The sequence below is a fragment of the Arachis hypogaea genome, chromosome 10 (genome assembly GCF_003086295.3).
Source record: "Arachis hypogaea cultivar Tifrunner chromosome 10, arahy.Tifrunner.gnm2.J5K5, whole genome shotgun sequence".
NCBI classification, from domain to species: domain Eukaryota; kingdom Viridiplantae; phylum Streptophyta; class Magnoliopsida; order Fabales; family Fabaceae; genus Arachis; species Arachis hypogaea.
Window position 1 is genome coordinate 102511961 of NC_092045.1, and position 16597 is coordinate 102528557.

The window sequence follows — 16597 nt, forward strand, 5'->3', positions numbered from 1 at the left end:
AAAAAATCTTTAAAAATAATATTTTTTTAGTTAATGAATCAAATTTTTAGGTTGGATCAAAAAAAATATCGACTAAAAATGTTATTCTTTTAAAAAAATATACCACAAACTAACCCATTTAATCGATTATTTTTTTTGGGTTAATTAGATTCAGTCCATTTATCCCAAAATTTAAACAAATTTAATTTTAAAAACACAATTCACCATGAGTAAACGGGCTGGTCCAATAAATTTAGCAATCAAGCCGTGTATGCGGGTAAGCGATCAGATCCATAACCACTCTATTTATACCAGTCGAACATTGCAAATTGCGATCGTCTGTTGTTTCTTGCTAATCCAATTAGGGTTTTGCGATCCTGCAATTCGCCCTTCCCCCACCGCAACTTCACCGTCGGCGAGAAACAAAGCTCGCAGTCTCGGTTTACAGCACCATCGGAGAACTTCTGCACACTCCTAATGTCTCGAATCCTCTAAAATCCAAAAGGTATCCACGATTTTTTCTCAATTCAAAACAACACCGTTTTCCTTGCAGATATTGCCACTTCACTTCCAAAATCGAACTCTCTTCGGTGAGTTTTCGCACGTTTTCAATCCTCAAATTAGGTTTTCGAATTTTTCAGATTTGGAATTTTTTCGGTGAGTAAAAACCCCATGGCCGCTGAAGAGCCTAGCAAATTAGATGATCCTGAATTTAAGTGGGGAAAAAAGAAGGGTGTTGGTGGTAAGAAGAAGGATGTACAATTTTACTCGTCTTTTAGCTATGATGGTGTAGAATACACACTGTATGACTCTGTGTATCTCTACAAGGAGGGTGAACCTGAGCCTTACATCGGGAAGCTTATTAAGATATGGGAAACCGCTGATAAGGCAAAGAAAGTGAAGGTTCTGTGGTATTTCCGTCCGGGTGAGATTCGGAACTTTCTCGAAGGATGCGAGGTTCGCGGGAACGAGCTGTTCTTGGCGTGTGGTGATGGAGTAGGGCTTGCAAATCTAAATCCACTGGTAATTGGAACTTCCCTGTTTTGGTCTTTTCTGTTTTTATTATTAATTGTTGTGTGTGAGGTTTTGCGCCATGCTTTCTTGAGAAAATTGCAGAGCCTGATGGTGGAATTGAGGTGGCTAGTATATAAGATTGAAGTGATGACTTAGTTTCTTTTCTTTGTGCTTCTATATTATCATTGTTGGAGTTGTGGTTGGCATCGGATTTTTATTATAGTACTGTACTTGAATGTTTCCCCCCTATACTCTCTAATCTACTTTTTCGTTATTATTATTTTTTTGTTTTTGAGCTCTTCCGCTTTGGGGAGGAGGGGATGGTTGGTGGTGGCAGGTGTATTCTGGCCAAACCAAACATTCTTCCCTTTGTTGTTTGTTTTGCCTTTGTTGGTATTTTAGTAGACTATATTTGCTAAGTGTTATGGGGAAAAATAGATTTTTGTCTGGTATCTTATATCTCTGTCTTGTGGCAATTGTCAAATGGGGCTGCAAAAGTCCCACTTGTGTTGCATTGGTTTTCATTGTGCTAATTTTACCAGAGCTAGGCTCCCCAACCTCCCCCTCCCCCTCCCCCTCCCTCTTCTCTTTCTTTTCTCTCTCTCTCTCTCTCTCTCTCTCTCTCTCTCTCTCTCTCTCTCTCTCTCTCTCAATCAAGACTCAAGAGTTTGAAGTCTAAAGGTCCTTTTAAGTCAAATCATTTATATGGACAGATGTGCTCAATACGTAATTAATACCAATGACATGTAGGTTTGAAGGCCACATAAGGTTATCTCCCGTTATGTGTATGTGTTATGTATTGGGTGACTTAATAATGATTCCACATATGTTTTTGCATTGTCTTGTAGTTATTTCATGAAAAACTTTGTTTGGTATCTTTGGTGAGTGCTGGGTGTGTGCTGCGATATAGATTGATTTCTCTTGACTAGGATTTCTTTTCTTTGTTGGAGTAGGAAAGAGTGAAAACCTTTGTGACATTAGGCAATATACAGCACTATGGTTGAGTACAATTCATGCATTATCACAGGTTTTCGGACAATCATGTTTTATGGAATAGGATGCGACATTTGGCATCTATTTGTTGTAAAACTCATGATTTGTTTAGAGGACTTTCCCTCAGGCATGTCAAGAGATTGGAAAGCTATGCATAATTGAGAACTTATTTTCTTATATATTTTTGTTGGTTCTTGTATGGAGGACTTCCTCCCAGCTATTTATATCATTCTTCTTTCAGTTTTAATGATATTATTCTTTTATAAAATAAAATAAAGCTCATTTTTTTAATCTAGGATCTTCTAACTTCAATTGAATGGCTGGGTACTTGTATATTTTGTATGTCATATCAGGAAGCTATTGTTGGCAAATGCAATGTTCTTTGCATTTTGAAGGATAGTAGGAATCCACAGCCATCAAATGAAGAACTACATCTGGCTGAATTTGTATTCTATCGATTCTTTGATGTAGGGCAGAGAAAAGTATTGGATAAGATAGATGATATGATTGCTGGAGTTGAAGGTTTGTTAACTTATTTCTTTATTATTTATTTCCAAAAACTCTCATGGTTTTAAGATAAAATTACACTTACATCTGGTATGTTTATGGCCTTGTTGCATGCTTCCATATGAAATGCATTTTAATATACTTGTGTGGATATATAATAAAAAAGGATGAAGTATACTTTTCGTTCTTGAAGTTTTTGAAAACATTTCAAAATTACCCTACTTTTAATTTGATTCAATTTTATCCCTAATGTTTGAAATAATTTTCAATTCTACTGTTAATTCTTTTACAGTTAATTCTTTTACAATCAACAATCAGTCATTTTTTTTTTTCAAATTTACCCTTAATTATCCATTCCAATCCTAACTCAACCCCAACCAAACCCAAACCCAAACCCAAATCCAAAACCCAACCAACCAAAACCCCATCCCCTTCCCACCACACCACCTAAGTTGTCTCCATCACCCCCTCGTTGATCATCCCTGCCACCCCCATTACAATCGCACTACCCGCACCTCCACATTAACCCCACCATGCACTTCACTATTTATCGCACTACCTACACCTGATCCTATCTCACCAATACACCTCGCTACCTACTCGCACCTCACCATTGCACTAACCCCATCGGCGCACCATTGCAACACAAGTATTCAACAATAATAGAGATGACAAGCATTCAACAACAATAGTAGAGATGAGAGACAAAACGAAATTGAAGTAAGAAAGAGATCAAATCAGAGGGGAAAAGAAGAAAAAGTGATGGAGGTTGCAACAAAGAGAAAGCACGCCTGAGGAGGAGGGAGGGAGAGGTGGCCGTGGAGCTGGCTCGTCACCCCAAACCTCTATTGCATTGTCACTATCCTTGTCCTCCACGGCACCATCGGTGTCGATCTTTCTTCCTCCTCAACAGCACCCCCTTCTCCAAGGGACCCAAGATTTCTCAATCTCTCCATTTGCCTTTACGTTGATCTAGTTTTTCTTTCCTTTTTTAGAAAAAGAAAATCCAAATGCTTATGTTGTGGTTGTCGTTGAAGGATGAGGTTTTGCTGAGTTTATGACGATGATGACTTTTGAGGTGATGATTGGTGGAGTCTATTGGTGGTGGTTAGAGTGAGGTGAAAGAGGGGGGTGGTGACAGGGAATGTTATGGTAGTGACAGAGAAGGAGGAAGGTCGGAGTAGAGGGGTTGGCAGTGGTGGAAGCAAAAGGAAAAGGGGGAGGGTTTGGGGTTTGGTTGGTTGGGTTTTTGATTTCGGGTTGGGTTTGACTAGTTGTTGACAATAAAATAAATAAACGATAAGGGTATAATTGAAACTTATTTCAAACGTTAGGGATAAAATTGAATCAAATTAAACATTAATGGATACTCTTGAAAATTTTCAAAAATTTCAACAATAAAAAATATATTTTACCACAATAAAATTTTTTTTTGTTGAAAAAATAGCCTTTATCATTGTACTATACAATTGATATTGCAGTTATTAAGTTTGGTTTTTTAGTTTCATTAGAGTAATATTTGAAAAAATGCTCGAAACTTGTAAAACTTGAATAGTTAAATTTCTCTTAAATTTATGTTGAATGTTATTGTTGTGTATGTTGAATTTTAGTTATGCTCGAGACTCATCTTGATATGGATATAGAGTAAGTAAAGAAAGATGCCATTATTGGAAAAGTAGAGACACCTAAGTTTTCAATGATTGGAATGTTAATGAAAAGCCTTAACTTTTCATTTAACACCTTATTTGATTCCTTAACAAATGATTTAGGATGCGTGTTAGCGAAATAGCTTTTGATTTTTATGTTTAAAATTGACGTTTCAAATTAGTGTGTTTCCTTTGTTTATAAATTTTTCAATGGATTGATTTTGACCATAAATCATATGGAGTAAGTGTAATACTTCATAGTTTTCAATTTGAGTATCTTATCTAGTCGTTTCTCTAATTGTTGCAGTTAAACATATTTTTAACAATTTAGATAGACAAAAGCCTATTGGTAATGCAAAACTTGGGTTAGACAAGCCAGGAATTAGTGGGAACATTCTGAATGATAAATCAAATGACAAGTCTTTGAACACATTCGCTAGGGAAAATGATGTTCCCAAGCCTTTGTTGGGCGGAAAATCTAACCCGTTTATAAAGGAAGAAAATGATACTAATGAGGCTTTCCAAACGATTGCTAATGACGAGATCAAGCCAAAACCTAATGTTCAAGAAAAGCAAAACTCATCACTTGAAATATGGGACAATTCAACTGGTGGCGTCATCTTAGGGGAAGAAGCTAAGACGATCTCAATTGAGAAAATGATTCCAAGGGCAAAGGTTGATTTAGAAGAGGGTGCATCGAAGCTTGTTAAGGGTATTAATGGACAATCTAAGAAGGAATTGGCGGAGGATGTTGCTCCCCGAAATGGAAAAAGAAATGGAAAAAACGATGTCTCGGGCGAAGTTTCAAAAACGAAGATGGAGGATAATGTGCCAAATGGCAATGATGTGAATATAGCTTTGACTTCTTCGAAGGAGAAATATAGACTACAACGAGCAAAGGATTGTTGTGATGTTGAGGATGGCCCTTCCAAGAAGTTAAAGATAGATGCTAAACTCTCAAAGCCAGATAGTGACAAGTTTCGTAAAGAATCTCCTGGAATTACTCCAACGGTGGAAGCCAAGCTAGATCACTATGCAACAAAAGTGATTCGAAGACCTAATATTAATGATGAGCCTCGCAAGAAGTTAAAGATAAATGAGAAAAACTCAAAAACCTCCAACGACAAGTTTCAAAAAGAATCTCCTAGAGTTACTCCAACTGTGGAACCCAATGTAGATTGCCATGCAGAAGAAGTGAATCAAAGGCCTTATGTTGAGGATGGCCCTTCCAAGAAGTTAAAGACAACTGAGAAACTCCCAAAACCCCCAAGTGATAAGTTTCGAAACGAATCTCCCGGAGTTACTCCAAGGCCGTATGTTGAGGATGGCCCTTCCAAGAAGTTAAAGACAACTGAGAAACTCTCAAAACCCCTAGGCGACAAGTTTCGAAAGGAATCTCCCAGAGTTTCTCCAGTTGAGGACAAGTTTCGAAAGGAATCTCCCAGAGTTTCTCCAGTTGAGGAACCCAAGTTGGATTGCAATGTAGCAGAAGTGACTAGAAGACCCGATGTTGTAAGTTGCATTCCAAGTATTCTCTTTGGTGGAAACTCAGGTGAAGTCGACTTCACGTGAAGTTGATACCTGAGAGCCGTTAGATAATTTGGCTGATTTGACTAAATTTTCATCCAACGACTTTCAGATATCAACTTCACATGAAGTCGACTTCACCTGAGTTTTTACCATTCTCTTTATCTTGATTGTTCTTGTTCCTTGGACACAACTCAAAAATCTTATTCCTTTATCTCATGCTCAAACGAATCATATAATGCTTTGAAAAATTGATTGAGAATTGGGGTACCTGGGAGTCTATCTTGATTTTGTTTGAGCATAAATCAAAAGCTCCTCCCTCGTACGATCTTTTGTCCGTTAGTTTAAATATTAAAGTTGTAGAAATAAGTTAACCCATTCATAGTGCTTCGCTATGCATAAGTTGTGTCTCTTGTTAATGTCTCTATAGCCTTCTTGTTAGGAAAGGCACAAATACACTAATTCAGTGTCTTGGACACAGTCTCTGTCTTTGTCTCATCTTCCAAACATGGTTTTCTGTCTTAGTGTCTTGTGCTTCTAAACAAACATAGCTCTGGAGAACAATGCGATCCTTGTCAATGGAACTGGTAACAATAATGTCCAATTCACGATTAGAGAAGCAAAGGGGGACAAAGAGGAGAGTTCTATATGAGATAAAGTAAGAGAGGAGAGGAAAATATCTTGGAATAATAGAAAACTTTTGAACGATTAGTTAGTGGTGGCTATGGGACATAGTTGTGTTTACCTTCCTTTGGTGAACGATTGAGGAAGTCATAAAAGAAATATTGGGAGATGTGATACTAGAATGTGAGAACCTAGGATTAGATGGCATTTTGTGTTCTCCTAAGTTCATGAAGTGCCAAGCCTTACAAGTTACAATTTGGGAGCTCCCTAGTGTCCCTCCATTGGCAATTTTGAATATTCTCTTTATCTAGATGGGAGAGTTGGATATGAAACTCTTCCTCAAGCCCGTAACTACATGCTCCATGTGTACCTCAACAACACTTATATATATATATATATATATATATATATATATATATATATATATATATATATATATATCCCTGGAGTTTAAAAGCTTTTGTAATTGAATCCCTACTAACTAGGGCTGGCAATACTTATCCTATTTGTGTGTACCCAACTCATTCCAAATCAGTCAGGTCAGGTATCGAACCAATACGCGGTCAAGTGGGCTGATAGCAAATAGGGTTTTGTTGCGGAGTGGGTATGGTTTGGGTTTTGGGTGAACCTTCTATGACCAACTGGCATCCTCTATCGTATATATAAATAATATAAATAAATATTTATATTATTATGAGTAATGTTTGTGTAATATTAAGTTTTATCCTCGTACCTAGTTTGTTTATTAATCTTTTTGTATTCAATTTTATAATTATTATGTGTTTGTGGATGCTTATAATTATGTTAAAGGTTAAATATGTGATGTAAGTTGGAATGATATTTAGAAAATGTGTTTGGCCAGGTAGGGTTGGATACTTGGATTGGGTAGATAGACTTTGGGTAAGTTTTGGGTGTGGTTTTTTCTAAACCTGCATAGAGTAGGGCAGGTTTAGAAACACGAGATTGTGTTGGTAGGGTTTGGATAGAGGTTAAACCATACCTAACCCTATCAATTGCAAGCCGTCGCTGACGTTTGACATTCAATTTATACTAAATTTAATCCATACATTTTTACACAATTTCTAAATTAGTCACTACAATTGAAAATGTTATGTCAGTTGGGTCCTTGCAATTTGACCAAATTGATAGGCAACGGTTAGCCAAGACTTGTTTACAAACGTTTTTAAACTCGTAGGTACCTAGGTACATAATTTTAAACTTAAGAACCTTTTGACAAATTGAGTTAAATTATAAGGACCTTAGGAAGTGACTAGTGAACTCTAGTATGAAAGTGAAAATTGGGGAAGTTCCACATCACAAATCAAGAATTAAGTATCTTAATTGCATTACCCAAAATGGGGAGATTGGGAGAGCAATGAATAATCGGATTCAAGACTTTGGTCAAAATGGAAGGATGGTTCGACCTTTATGTGACAAAAAAGTACTAGTAAAATTTATTGGTAAATTTAACTGCATAGGTTAGACCAACAAGATAAGGTTATTGTTGCTAAGATGATGACACTTTGATTGATGAGTGGCTCCATTAGAATGGACGTGAGGGAGAAAGTTGGAGTAGCATCAATTAAGAAAATGGTTGAGTCTTGCCTTAGTTGGTGTGGACATGATTGGAGAAGGACAGAAGGCATCTAGTCAGGAGGTTGGATCAGATGAGCAATGGCTCAATGGTAGGCATAGAGGGAGACAAACATGAAAAAAGATTATCAAGAAAGATTTTAAGTGTAAATGTGTTGAACACAGGCATGATTCATGACTAGGCTCAATGGTGTTGCTTGATTCATGTAGGTCGACTCTACCTTGGAAGTGGTTGTAGTTTACCTAGGAAATTAATAATGGAAGTAGTATGACTATTAGGGGATTTTAACACATATCCTTCCTCTTATAATTTTACTGTTGGGAAATTAACAATGCTGATAGTATGAATATTAGGGTTTTAACACATCCTTTCTCTTACACTCCTTGTTAAATTTTCCTACAAGTTCAAGTGGCATTAAGGCTTGCTTTGTCGTTGTTATTGGACCACTTGTAGGTACTCAATGCTTCAAACTTCGTGCTCTAGATATCCAATCCCCTAGGGATAGATGGCATTTGAAGTTCCACATGATGCGGGGATATGGTTACCTCTATAAGGAGTATCGTTAACTCATCATGAGTTAGCTTTTGGGTTTGAGTAAGCTCATTTAACTCAAGATGGTATTGGTGCAGTTCCGTCGTTTAGGACGAATCCATTTCGCAATGGAGGTTCTTGTGATTTAGGATAATCTTGTTATTCATACTCCGATAGATTAATTTTTCTCTTTTCTGCCCCATTTTGGTCAACTTGTACTAATCCTTCATCCCATTCATTTGACAAAGCTCTAAAGATTAGTGCCTTTTCATATTCCTGCCAGACTAATCAGGGAATGCTAGACTTAGAGATCTTGGTGTGCAAGCTTTCTACAGAACGCAGACCTTAAGCCACCACTCTTTTCTGCAACCAGCTATCCTTTTTGGTGAATCGTTTAGCTAGTGACCTTCAGCTGGCTTCGACGCGTGTGTTGACAAATCATGCTCTTGTTCTCGAACCTGTCTTTCCTGTGTGATGATGTGATAATAGCAACCCCCAATCATGATTATCCCAGTTGTGGCCACCACAACACTTTCAGCTTTTCGATATTTTTGCTTTTGTGTGGCCAGTTTATGGAACCCTTGAGAGCTTGTTTCAGCTGTCTTGATGTTGCTTATAATTGTCTTTTACAATTTGTTCTTATTTTGGCTTCTTATTGTCTGGTGTAAGTGTTTATTATATCTACCACTATGCCACTATGGCATTCCCAATCTATTGTACCTGTCATGTGCAAACTTCCTAGCAATCAGGTCTGATCAGTACAAAGTTTCTAGTAGTTTGACTCCTTTAAATAAATTTCTTCGTAGTGTAGCACCAGTATAAAGTATTCCCAGCAGTCTGGCCCTATATGATGGATTACCTAGCATTATGGCCCCGTCCATAGTCTTTCATATTCACATAGTCCTTTTATTATTATTATTGTCAACCATTGTTCTGTCCTTGTCTTGCCTCCACAAACTCAAGATGCAGATGGTGATGCACAGTTGTTAGTTATAGGTAGAGACAACCCAAGAAAACTATGGAAGAAACTGTGAAAAAAGACTGATTTAAGTAACTATGCTAGAGAGCTATTTTGATGGGAGATGAATGGCAATGGGTCCCCATGGGGGGTGGGGACATGCTCCCCGTCCCCGCCACCCATAATCCGTCCCTGGTATCCGCCGGGGATCGGGGTCTCCACGGATTTTCAGGAAAAACTAAATTGGAAAAAAAAGGGATAATCCTCATTTATCATTAAAATCATAATCTCCATCACCAACATTCAGTCATAAGATCACAAACCATACCCAAACCAAATCAGACACCAATAAACACTGAAACCATAAAAACTTTCAGATTCATTGATCCAATTTAATATCCACTTCAGCCAAACACAACTACATACCAAATTAATCAACCAGCCACATCAAACACATTCACATCAAGCCATCGCTAATCCAAACAAAATTTAAACCAAACCTAAACTTGTTTACCACTGCCTTATACAAACCAGCCATCAACCATCAAAAACCAACAGAACTTCTTCAAACCCGTCTCAATCTTCATAAAAAACAAGCAGATTTTAAGAAAGAAATTTAGAACTGTATTTTTTTAGTTTAAATAAATCAATTTCTGAAAAGAAGGAAAATAAATTAAAAAAATCTTTTGAAGAAAACAGGAATACCTTTTTCTTTGCCGACTGTAACATCGTCAACGGCAGAATCTCCATCAATAGCATTGTCTCTCTTTCTTCTCCGATCTCTCTTTACCGAATGCTTTTTCTGCATGCAGCAGCACCATGGCTCTTCTTCTCTCCTCAGGCACGCAGTGATGCTGCCTCTCACAAAGACGGAGACGGCGATGCATCAAGCTCCTCGCGACGATTCTGCCTCCGGCTACAACGGTTGCCATCTGGGCTGGGTGTCAGGCGCGTGACGACGGTTCTGCCTCTTGCAGTGACCTTGAGAATGAGAGGTGGAAACAGTGAGAGGGGGCGAGGGTGGAGGAGAGAGGGAGAGGGAGAAAGAGAGTGACGGTACGGAGAAGAGGATTAGGAGATAGGGATTCTCAGTAACATATATATATGTATATACACACACACACACAATAGGCGTATCTTACATGATGGAAAGAAAGCATTCTTGTCTAATACGGAAGCTTTATATGTTGTGTCTGATTTCAAGCCTTTCATGTTTCTTGGTGTTCATAATAGTTATATTATTATTGTCTATTAAGTTTTATATTTCATATGGTTCTTTCCCTTATTTTTGTGTCGTTTGTTATAATTGTTTGGAATCCAGAGCAACTTTTTGCTGTACATGGCATGGAACTATCATTAGTGTGTAATGCTTTTAAGTAGCATTGGATATGTAGTGTGAACATATGGTTCAAGTATGATGATGATTAAGGACACTTATATTACTTGGAGATTTGTTTTGGTGGTCTGAATGGAATAGAAAATCTAAGGTTTTTCATTTAATAATTCTTATGGTCTTTTATTATTTATTTATTTAATTTTTCACTTGGTGACAGGATAGGAGCAAGTGGTTTAAGGAAATTGTAAGTTCCTTTTCACTTTTTACCTTATTCAACAAATCTGGAGTTACCTGAATTTGCTTATACAATTGACATTTGCTTTTTTTTTTTTTTAGTTTGATGATGCTTTTCACTGATAAAGTAAATTAAGGTGATGTATGATACTTTTTTCAGCCTTGGGAAGAAAGAATGAAAACTGCTCATGAACGAGGAAAACTTGTGCTACTTGAAAATTTGGATTCATCTTTAACATCAGAACAAGTACAGGTAATAATTGTTCCAACTTTCTATATTATTTTAAGATAGAGTTTGATTTAGGATGAGTGATAATTTACACTCATGTATGCAATTTAATTATGGATTTGGGGTTTCTAAATAGATGTGCTTCTGTATCGTATCAAATTGTTAGTTGATATATGCTTTTCTTGTCTTTATAATATGCTGTGTCATCTAACCTTTTCATCCAGTTCTGTGTTTCTTATTAAGTGTTCTATCAACCTCTGATTTTGATATTTTTGTTCTAAAACACAGGATATCATTTTTCAAGGCTTTAAAGAAAGTTGCACTGCACACATGATCCAGAAAACAGCGTGTGCTAGCCCTCATTCTGGTTAGGACTAGTCCTCAGTCATCCTTTTCCCATAAGCTTTCTAGACATATGAATACATTAGTTTCTTTAGGAATTGTACATTCATGTATTTCAGGATTTTTCCCCTTCCATTATCAAGTGACAGAATACCCCCTCCCCCAAATAAAATGATCTATATGCAATTAATAATGAAATGATGCTTCATTTATGATGTAGGTCAAGCTTTTGTTATATTTAAAAAAAAGGAAACAGCAGATATGGTTGTTAAAAAATTACAGGAGGATTCTCTATTAATGTCAAATGGCTGGTATGTGCAAAGCTCGATCTGGATGAAAATTTTCCTCTTCATTTTTCTCTGTTATGCGTTGATCTATAGGCATGATCTATAATGATTTTGTGTGTGTATTGAGTAGTGTGTTTTATCTTCTCTCGCTATACTAGGTTTTGGGTGTTGACTCAAACTATTGCCTCTATATTCTAGAGTTAATATGGGGATGTAGGGGCCTTTTATATATTTTCTCATTTCTACCTACTCTCTCTCTCTCTCTCTCACTCTCACACACACACACACACACACACACACACACACACACACACACAAGCCCCACATCATTGTGTAAAGAGCTCTGTATATTAGCCATTCCCTTCAACTATAATGGCTAGAAACGCAAACCATGATGAACAAGTAACTTCTTGGAGATCTGGGAGTTAAAATCTCAGTTGTAAAATGCTGTCGGCTCAAATTTTTAAAATTTTGCTTGATTTGCTAGCTATTTCTTTTAATCTTTTACCTGAGCTTTTGATTTTGTTGCTTTGTAGCCCACTTGTTGGAAGCATTGGACGTCCTTGCTTTCCAGGGAAGAAGCCAGCATTTTATGGTCATTATTTTCTAGATCAAAGTCGAATGCTGCAACAACGTGAAATGGTGAAGTATCCATTTTTTTGTGCCTATTGGTTGCTAAATTTTGGGTCATTTTCATTGAATAGGCAATCTGGATTTTCATATGCAGAAAAATGCTGTATCTACTTCACATTGCTCACAGCCCAACAATATTGAATATGATATGGCTATGGATTGGTGCTTACTACAAAAAAGAGCAGAAAAAGCATGGTCAAGATTATATCAGGTATATACGTTCAGGTTAATGCCTGAAATCATCTTCATTTATGTCTTTTGTATTGTATATTGATCGTTTATTGTCATGTTTTTATTCCTTAAGCGTCAAGGTGATGAATTGAGGAAGCTCAAAGCCAAGCTGAAAACTAAAATCTAAATGTCCTGGAATATTTTTTGGTTTTTTCTGGGTAAGTTGTCATGTCTCAATGTATTTTTGTGTAGCTTTTTCAGTTTTGAATATTTTTTTACTGGTACTCATTCTTCTAATACCTTCTATCTCAGTTTGCGGAGTATCCCAACAAGGATGAGAGCATTTCATTCAGCAACGAAATTATTTTGTTAGATCTTAAATTATGGTCTCAAGATCTTATGGAATCAATCATTTTTGGCATCTGGTAAGTTTTCATTTGTTACTGATCCGAGTATTATTTATTTATTTTTTAATATTAGATCACTTTGTTGTTTGTTTTCTCCTTTCAGTTTGTGATTAATTGTAGTTGTTGGTTAGTTTTGCGTGTTATGCTCCTCGGCATTTTATATTTTATTGTTGGTGATATCCTATTGGTTCTTTTTATCATTCTTTGGTTATGATAGTTGGATAGCTGGGTTTCTTTTTATCATTCACTTTTATGCAACTTGTCAGGGTACAGAAACCGATCACAGTAAGGTTTTAGACATGGTAATCGTACATGTAGAAATATGTTGCCGAATTGTGTGTTTCTTACCTGCATATATTGAGACAGTCAAGAATGTTAATTTTTGAAGCTTACTCCTCCTTTCTCTCTCTTTTTTTTCTGGGTTGCAGAAACAGCTTCGTTGAGGCAGTGGCATGCAGTTCAGCAGTTGTGAATATTATTTTCTTGGAGTTTGGCTCCGGAACCAAGTCAATGAACAGTTGTTCCACCTTCTATTGCGACTCCAAGCAAGCTGTTAAAAGATTTTTTGCAAGTTTAGATCGTCTGAAGTAAGGAAATTTAAGTTTTTTAAGTTATCAAGTGAGGGGATAATACTATCGGATTGATAACATACCATCATAAATGGATCTCTCACCAAATGATTCGTTAGTTATCCCTTTATAAATAGCTAGGGTTTAGTTCAGTTATAATCTGTCAATTTTCGTGTGTTCTCTCACTTGTCACCTGTGTAAATTTGGCATTTATATTTGAAGATACAAACTGTTGGCATTTTGCCAGTTAATTAATTCAGGGGACCTACAAGTCTCAGCCACAACCCAATTGTCACCATACATTTTATTGGGTAATGCTATGAGGAAAGTTTTGGTGAAGAGTGAAGATTGTATTTTTCGGGATAAAAGAAAACTACTTTTTCTAAATTAATTAAAACTCTTCACTCAATTTTACTTTTTGTAAAAGAAATTCTCCTTTTCTAGGTCATAATACAACACACCACATTACTCGCCTATGATGCAGGGACAGGGACTCGACATAGGACACATAGGACACGCAAACAAAACTTTAAAACTTTTATAAGATACGAAAATATATATATATACAACAACAAAGTCTTGTCCCATTAAGTGGGGTCGGCTACATAAATCAAACGATGCCATTGTGTTCTATCATGTATCATGTCTACAGAGAGACCGTTTACATGTAAATCTCGTTTGACCACCTCATGGAAGTCTTCTTAGGTCTTCTTCTGCCTTTTGCTCTTTGTCCATCTTTCATCTCATCCACTCTCCTGACTATATGTTCTATCGGTCTTCTTCTCATATGTTCAAATCACCTGAGACGCGATTCAACCATCTTTTCCACAATGGGTGCTACTCCAACTCTCTCCCTTATATCTTCATTCCTTATTTTATCCAATCGCGTATGACCACTTATCTATCTCAACATCTTCATCTCTGCCACACTTAGCTTATGTTCGTGCTCTTTTTTAGCCGTTCAACACTCTGTACCATACAGCATAGCCGGTCTTATAGCGGTGCGATAGAATTTACCTTTAAGTTTTAAAGGCACTTTTTTGTCGCATATAAAACCAGATGCACTCTGCCATTTTGACCAACCTGCTTGGATCTTATGATTTACATGATGTTCAATCTCTCCATTATCCTGTATGATGCACTCAAGATACTTAAAACTTTTAACTTTTCGTAGGATGTTCTCTCCAATTTTCACCTCTATATTGGAGTTTTCACCTCTATATTGGCTTATGCGCAGACCATACACTTCTAGAGCTTCTCTTCATAACTCCAACTTCTTATTTAGGTCTTTCCTTGACTCTCCCATAAGGACGATATCATCGGCAAAAAGCATGCACTATGGCACAGGCTCTTGGATGTACTCTGTGAGTACTTCCAAGACTAATGTGAAAAGGTATGGACTTAAGGATGATCCCTGGTGTAATCCTATACCAATAGAGAATTCTTCTGTCACACCACCTTGAGTCTTCACACTAGTTGTGGTCCTATCATACATGTCTTTAATTGCCCGAATATATGCGATCCTTACTCTCCTCTTTTCTAAAACCTTCCATAAGACCTCTCTTGGTACCCTATCATACATTTTTTCCAAATCAATAAACACCATGTGTAGATCCCTTTTATTACTACGATACCTCTCCATCATCCTTCTTAATAGGTATATCGCTTCAGTGGTAGATCTGCCTGACATAAATCCAAATTGGTTCTCTGTTACTTGTGTCTCTTTTCTCAACCTCCGTTCTATCACCCTTTCCCATAACTTCATAGTATGACTCATAAGCTTAATCCTTCTATAGTTTTCACAACTTTGTATATCCCCCTTATTCTTGTAGATAGGTACCAAGGTGCTCTTTTTCCACTCATCAGACATCTTCTTTGACCTTAAAATCTCATTAAAAAGTTTGGTTAACCAGTTGATGTCTTTTCCTCCAAGACCCTTCCAAACCTCAATCGGGATATTATCAGGTCCTACTGCCCTGCCATTTTTCATCTGCTTTAGAGCCTCTTTTATCTCGAAGTCTCGAATCCTTCGATAGTAGTCAAAGTTTTGATCTTCTTCCCTTGTGCATAATCGACCAAGGCTCGGAAGAGTCTTCTGTCCCTCATTAAATAACTCGTAAAAGTAGCTCTTCCACCTTTCATTAATCTTCTCCTCTTGAGCCAACACCTCTCCATCCTTATCCTTTATGCACTTAACCTGATCCAAATCTCTCGTTCTTCTTTCCTGGCTCTTTGCGATTCTATATATACCTTTTTCTCCTTCTTTCGTGCCCAAAGACTGGTAGAGACCCTCATATGCTCTTGTTCTTGCTTCACTTACAGCCACTTTTGGGTTCTTCGTATGATGTCTTTTTCTCAACTTTTGCTCAACGCGAAAATCCATGACGAGCACCCTATGTTGTGTTGTCAAACTCTCTCCCGGGATAATTTTACAGTTAATGCAAAATTTTCGGTCGACTCTCCTCAACAAGAAGAAGTCGATTTGAGAGCTTGTCATGCCACTCTTATAGGTTATAAGATGTTCGTCTCTCTTTTTAAAATATGTATTTGCGATGAGAAAATCAAAAGTTGAGGAAAAGTCCAAAATAGTTTACCCTCGGCATTGATCACCCCGAAACCATGGTCTCTGTGAATACTCCTATATCCAGTCACTTCTCTCCTAACATGACCATTTAAATCTCCTCCTAAGAATATCTTATCTCCCAAAGGTATGCCTTGAACCAAACTCTCTAGATCCTCCCAAAACCTTATCTTGTGTTGTTCGTCTGAACCCACTTGCGGTGCATAGGCGCTAATCACATGGAAAGCACCTCCCTCCACCACAAGTTTGATAGAGATGATCCGATCTTTCACCCTCTTGACATCCACTACGTTCTTCTTCCACTGCTTATCCACAATTATTCCAACTCCATTCCTATTCTTCACCTTTCCTGTATACCAAAGTTTGAAACCAGAAGAATCAAACTCCCTAGCCTTTGTACCAACCCATTTCGTTTCTTGTAGGCACATAATGTTA

The 16597-nt window shown here is 37.2% G+C and overlaps 1 protein-coding gene across 2 annotated transcripts; it reads left to right on the top strand.

The window, feature by feature from the left end:
• The first annotated feature begins 215 nt into the window (after nt 1–215).
• On the top strand, nt 216–13865 carry LOC112717843 (protein ANTI-SILENCING 1). 2 transcript variants are annotated; one of them, XM_072205237.1, is made up of 14 exons: nt 216–484; nt 621–1002; nt 2340–2508; nt 4447–5651; nt 10186–10429; nt 10927–10953; nt 11104–11196; nt 11461–11539; nt 11735–11825; nt 12338–12443; nt 12529–12645; nt 12739–12823; nt 12918–13030; nt 13441–13865. In XM_072205237.1, exons 2-5 carry the CDS (start codon nt 652–654, stop codon nt 10327–10329), a joined length of 1869 nt encoding a protein of 622 aa, XP_072061338.1. In that variant the 5' UTR covers nt 216–484; nt 621–651; the 3' UTR covers nt 10330–10429; nt 10927–10953; nt 11104–11196; nt 11461–11539; nt 11735–11825; nt 12338–12443; nt 12529–12645; nt 12739–12823; nt 12918–13030; nt 13441–13865. The 2 variants fall into 2 exon arrangements, with proteins under 2 accessions (XP_072061338.1, XP_025625560.1); XM_025769775.3 differs by lacking the exon at nt 10186–10429.
• The last annotated feature ends 2732 nt before the right edge of the window (nt 13866–16597 follow it).

Coding starts and splice junctions, on each gene's coding strand:
- LOC112717843 (XM_025769775.3), top strand. CDS start 652: ATGGCCGCTGAAGAGCCTAGCAAATTAGATGATCCTGAATTTAAGTGG. Junction 5,652..10,926: donor TGACTAGAAGACCCGATGTT/GTAAGTTGCATT, acceptor ACTTGGTGACAG/GATAGGAGCAAGTGGTTTAA. Junction 10,954..11,103: donor GCAAGTGGTTTAAGGAAATT/GTAAGTTCCTTT, acceptor TACTTTTTTCAG/CCTTGGGAAGAAAGAATGAA.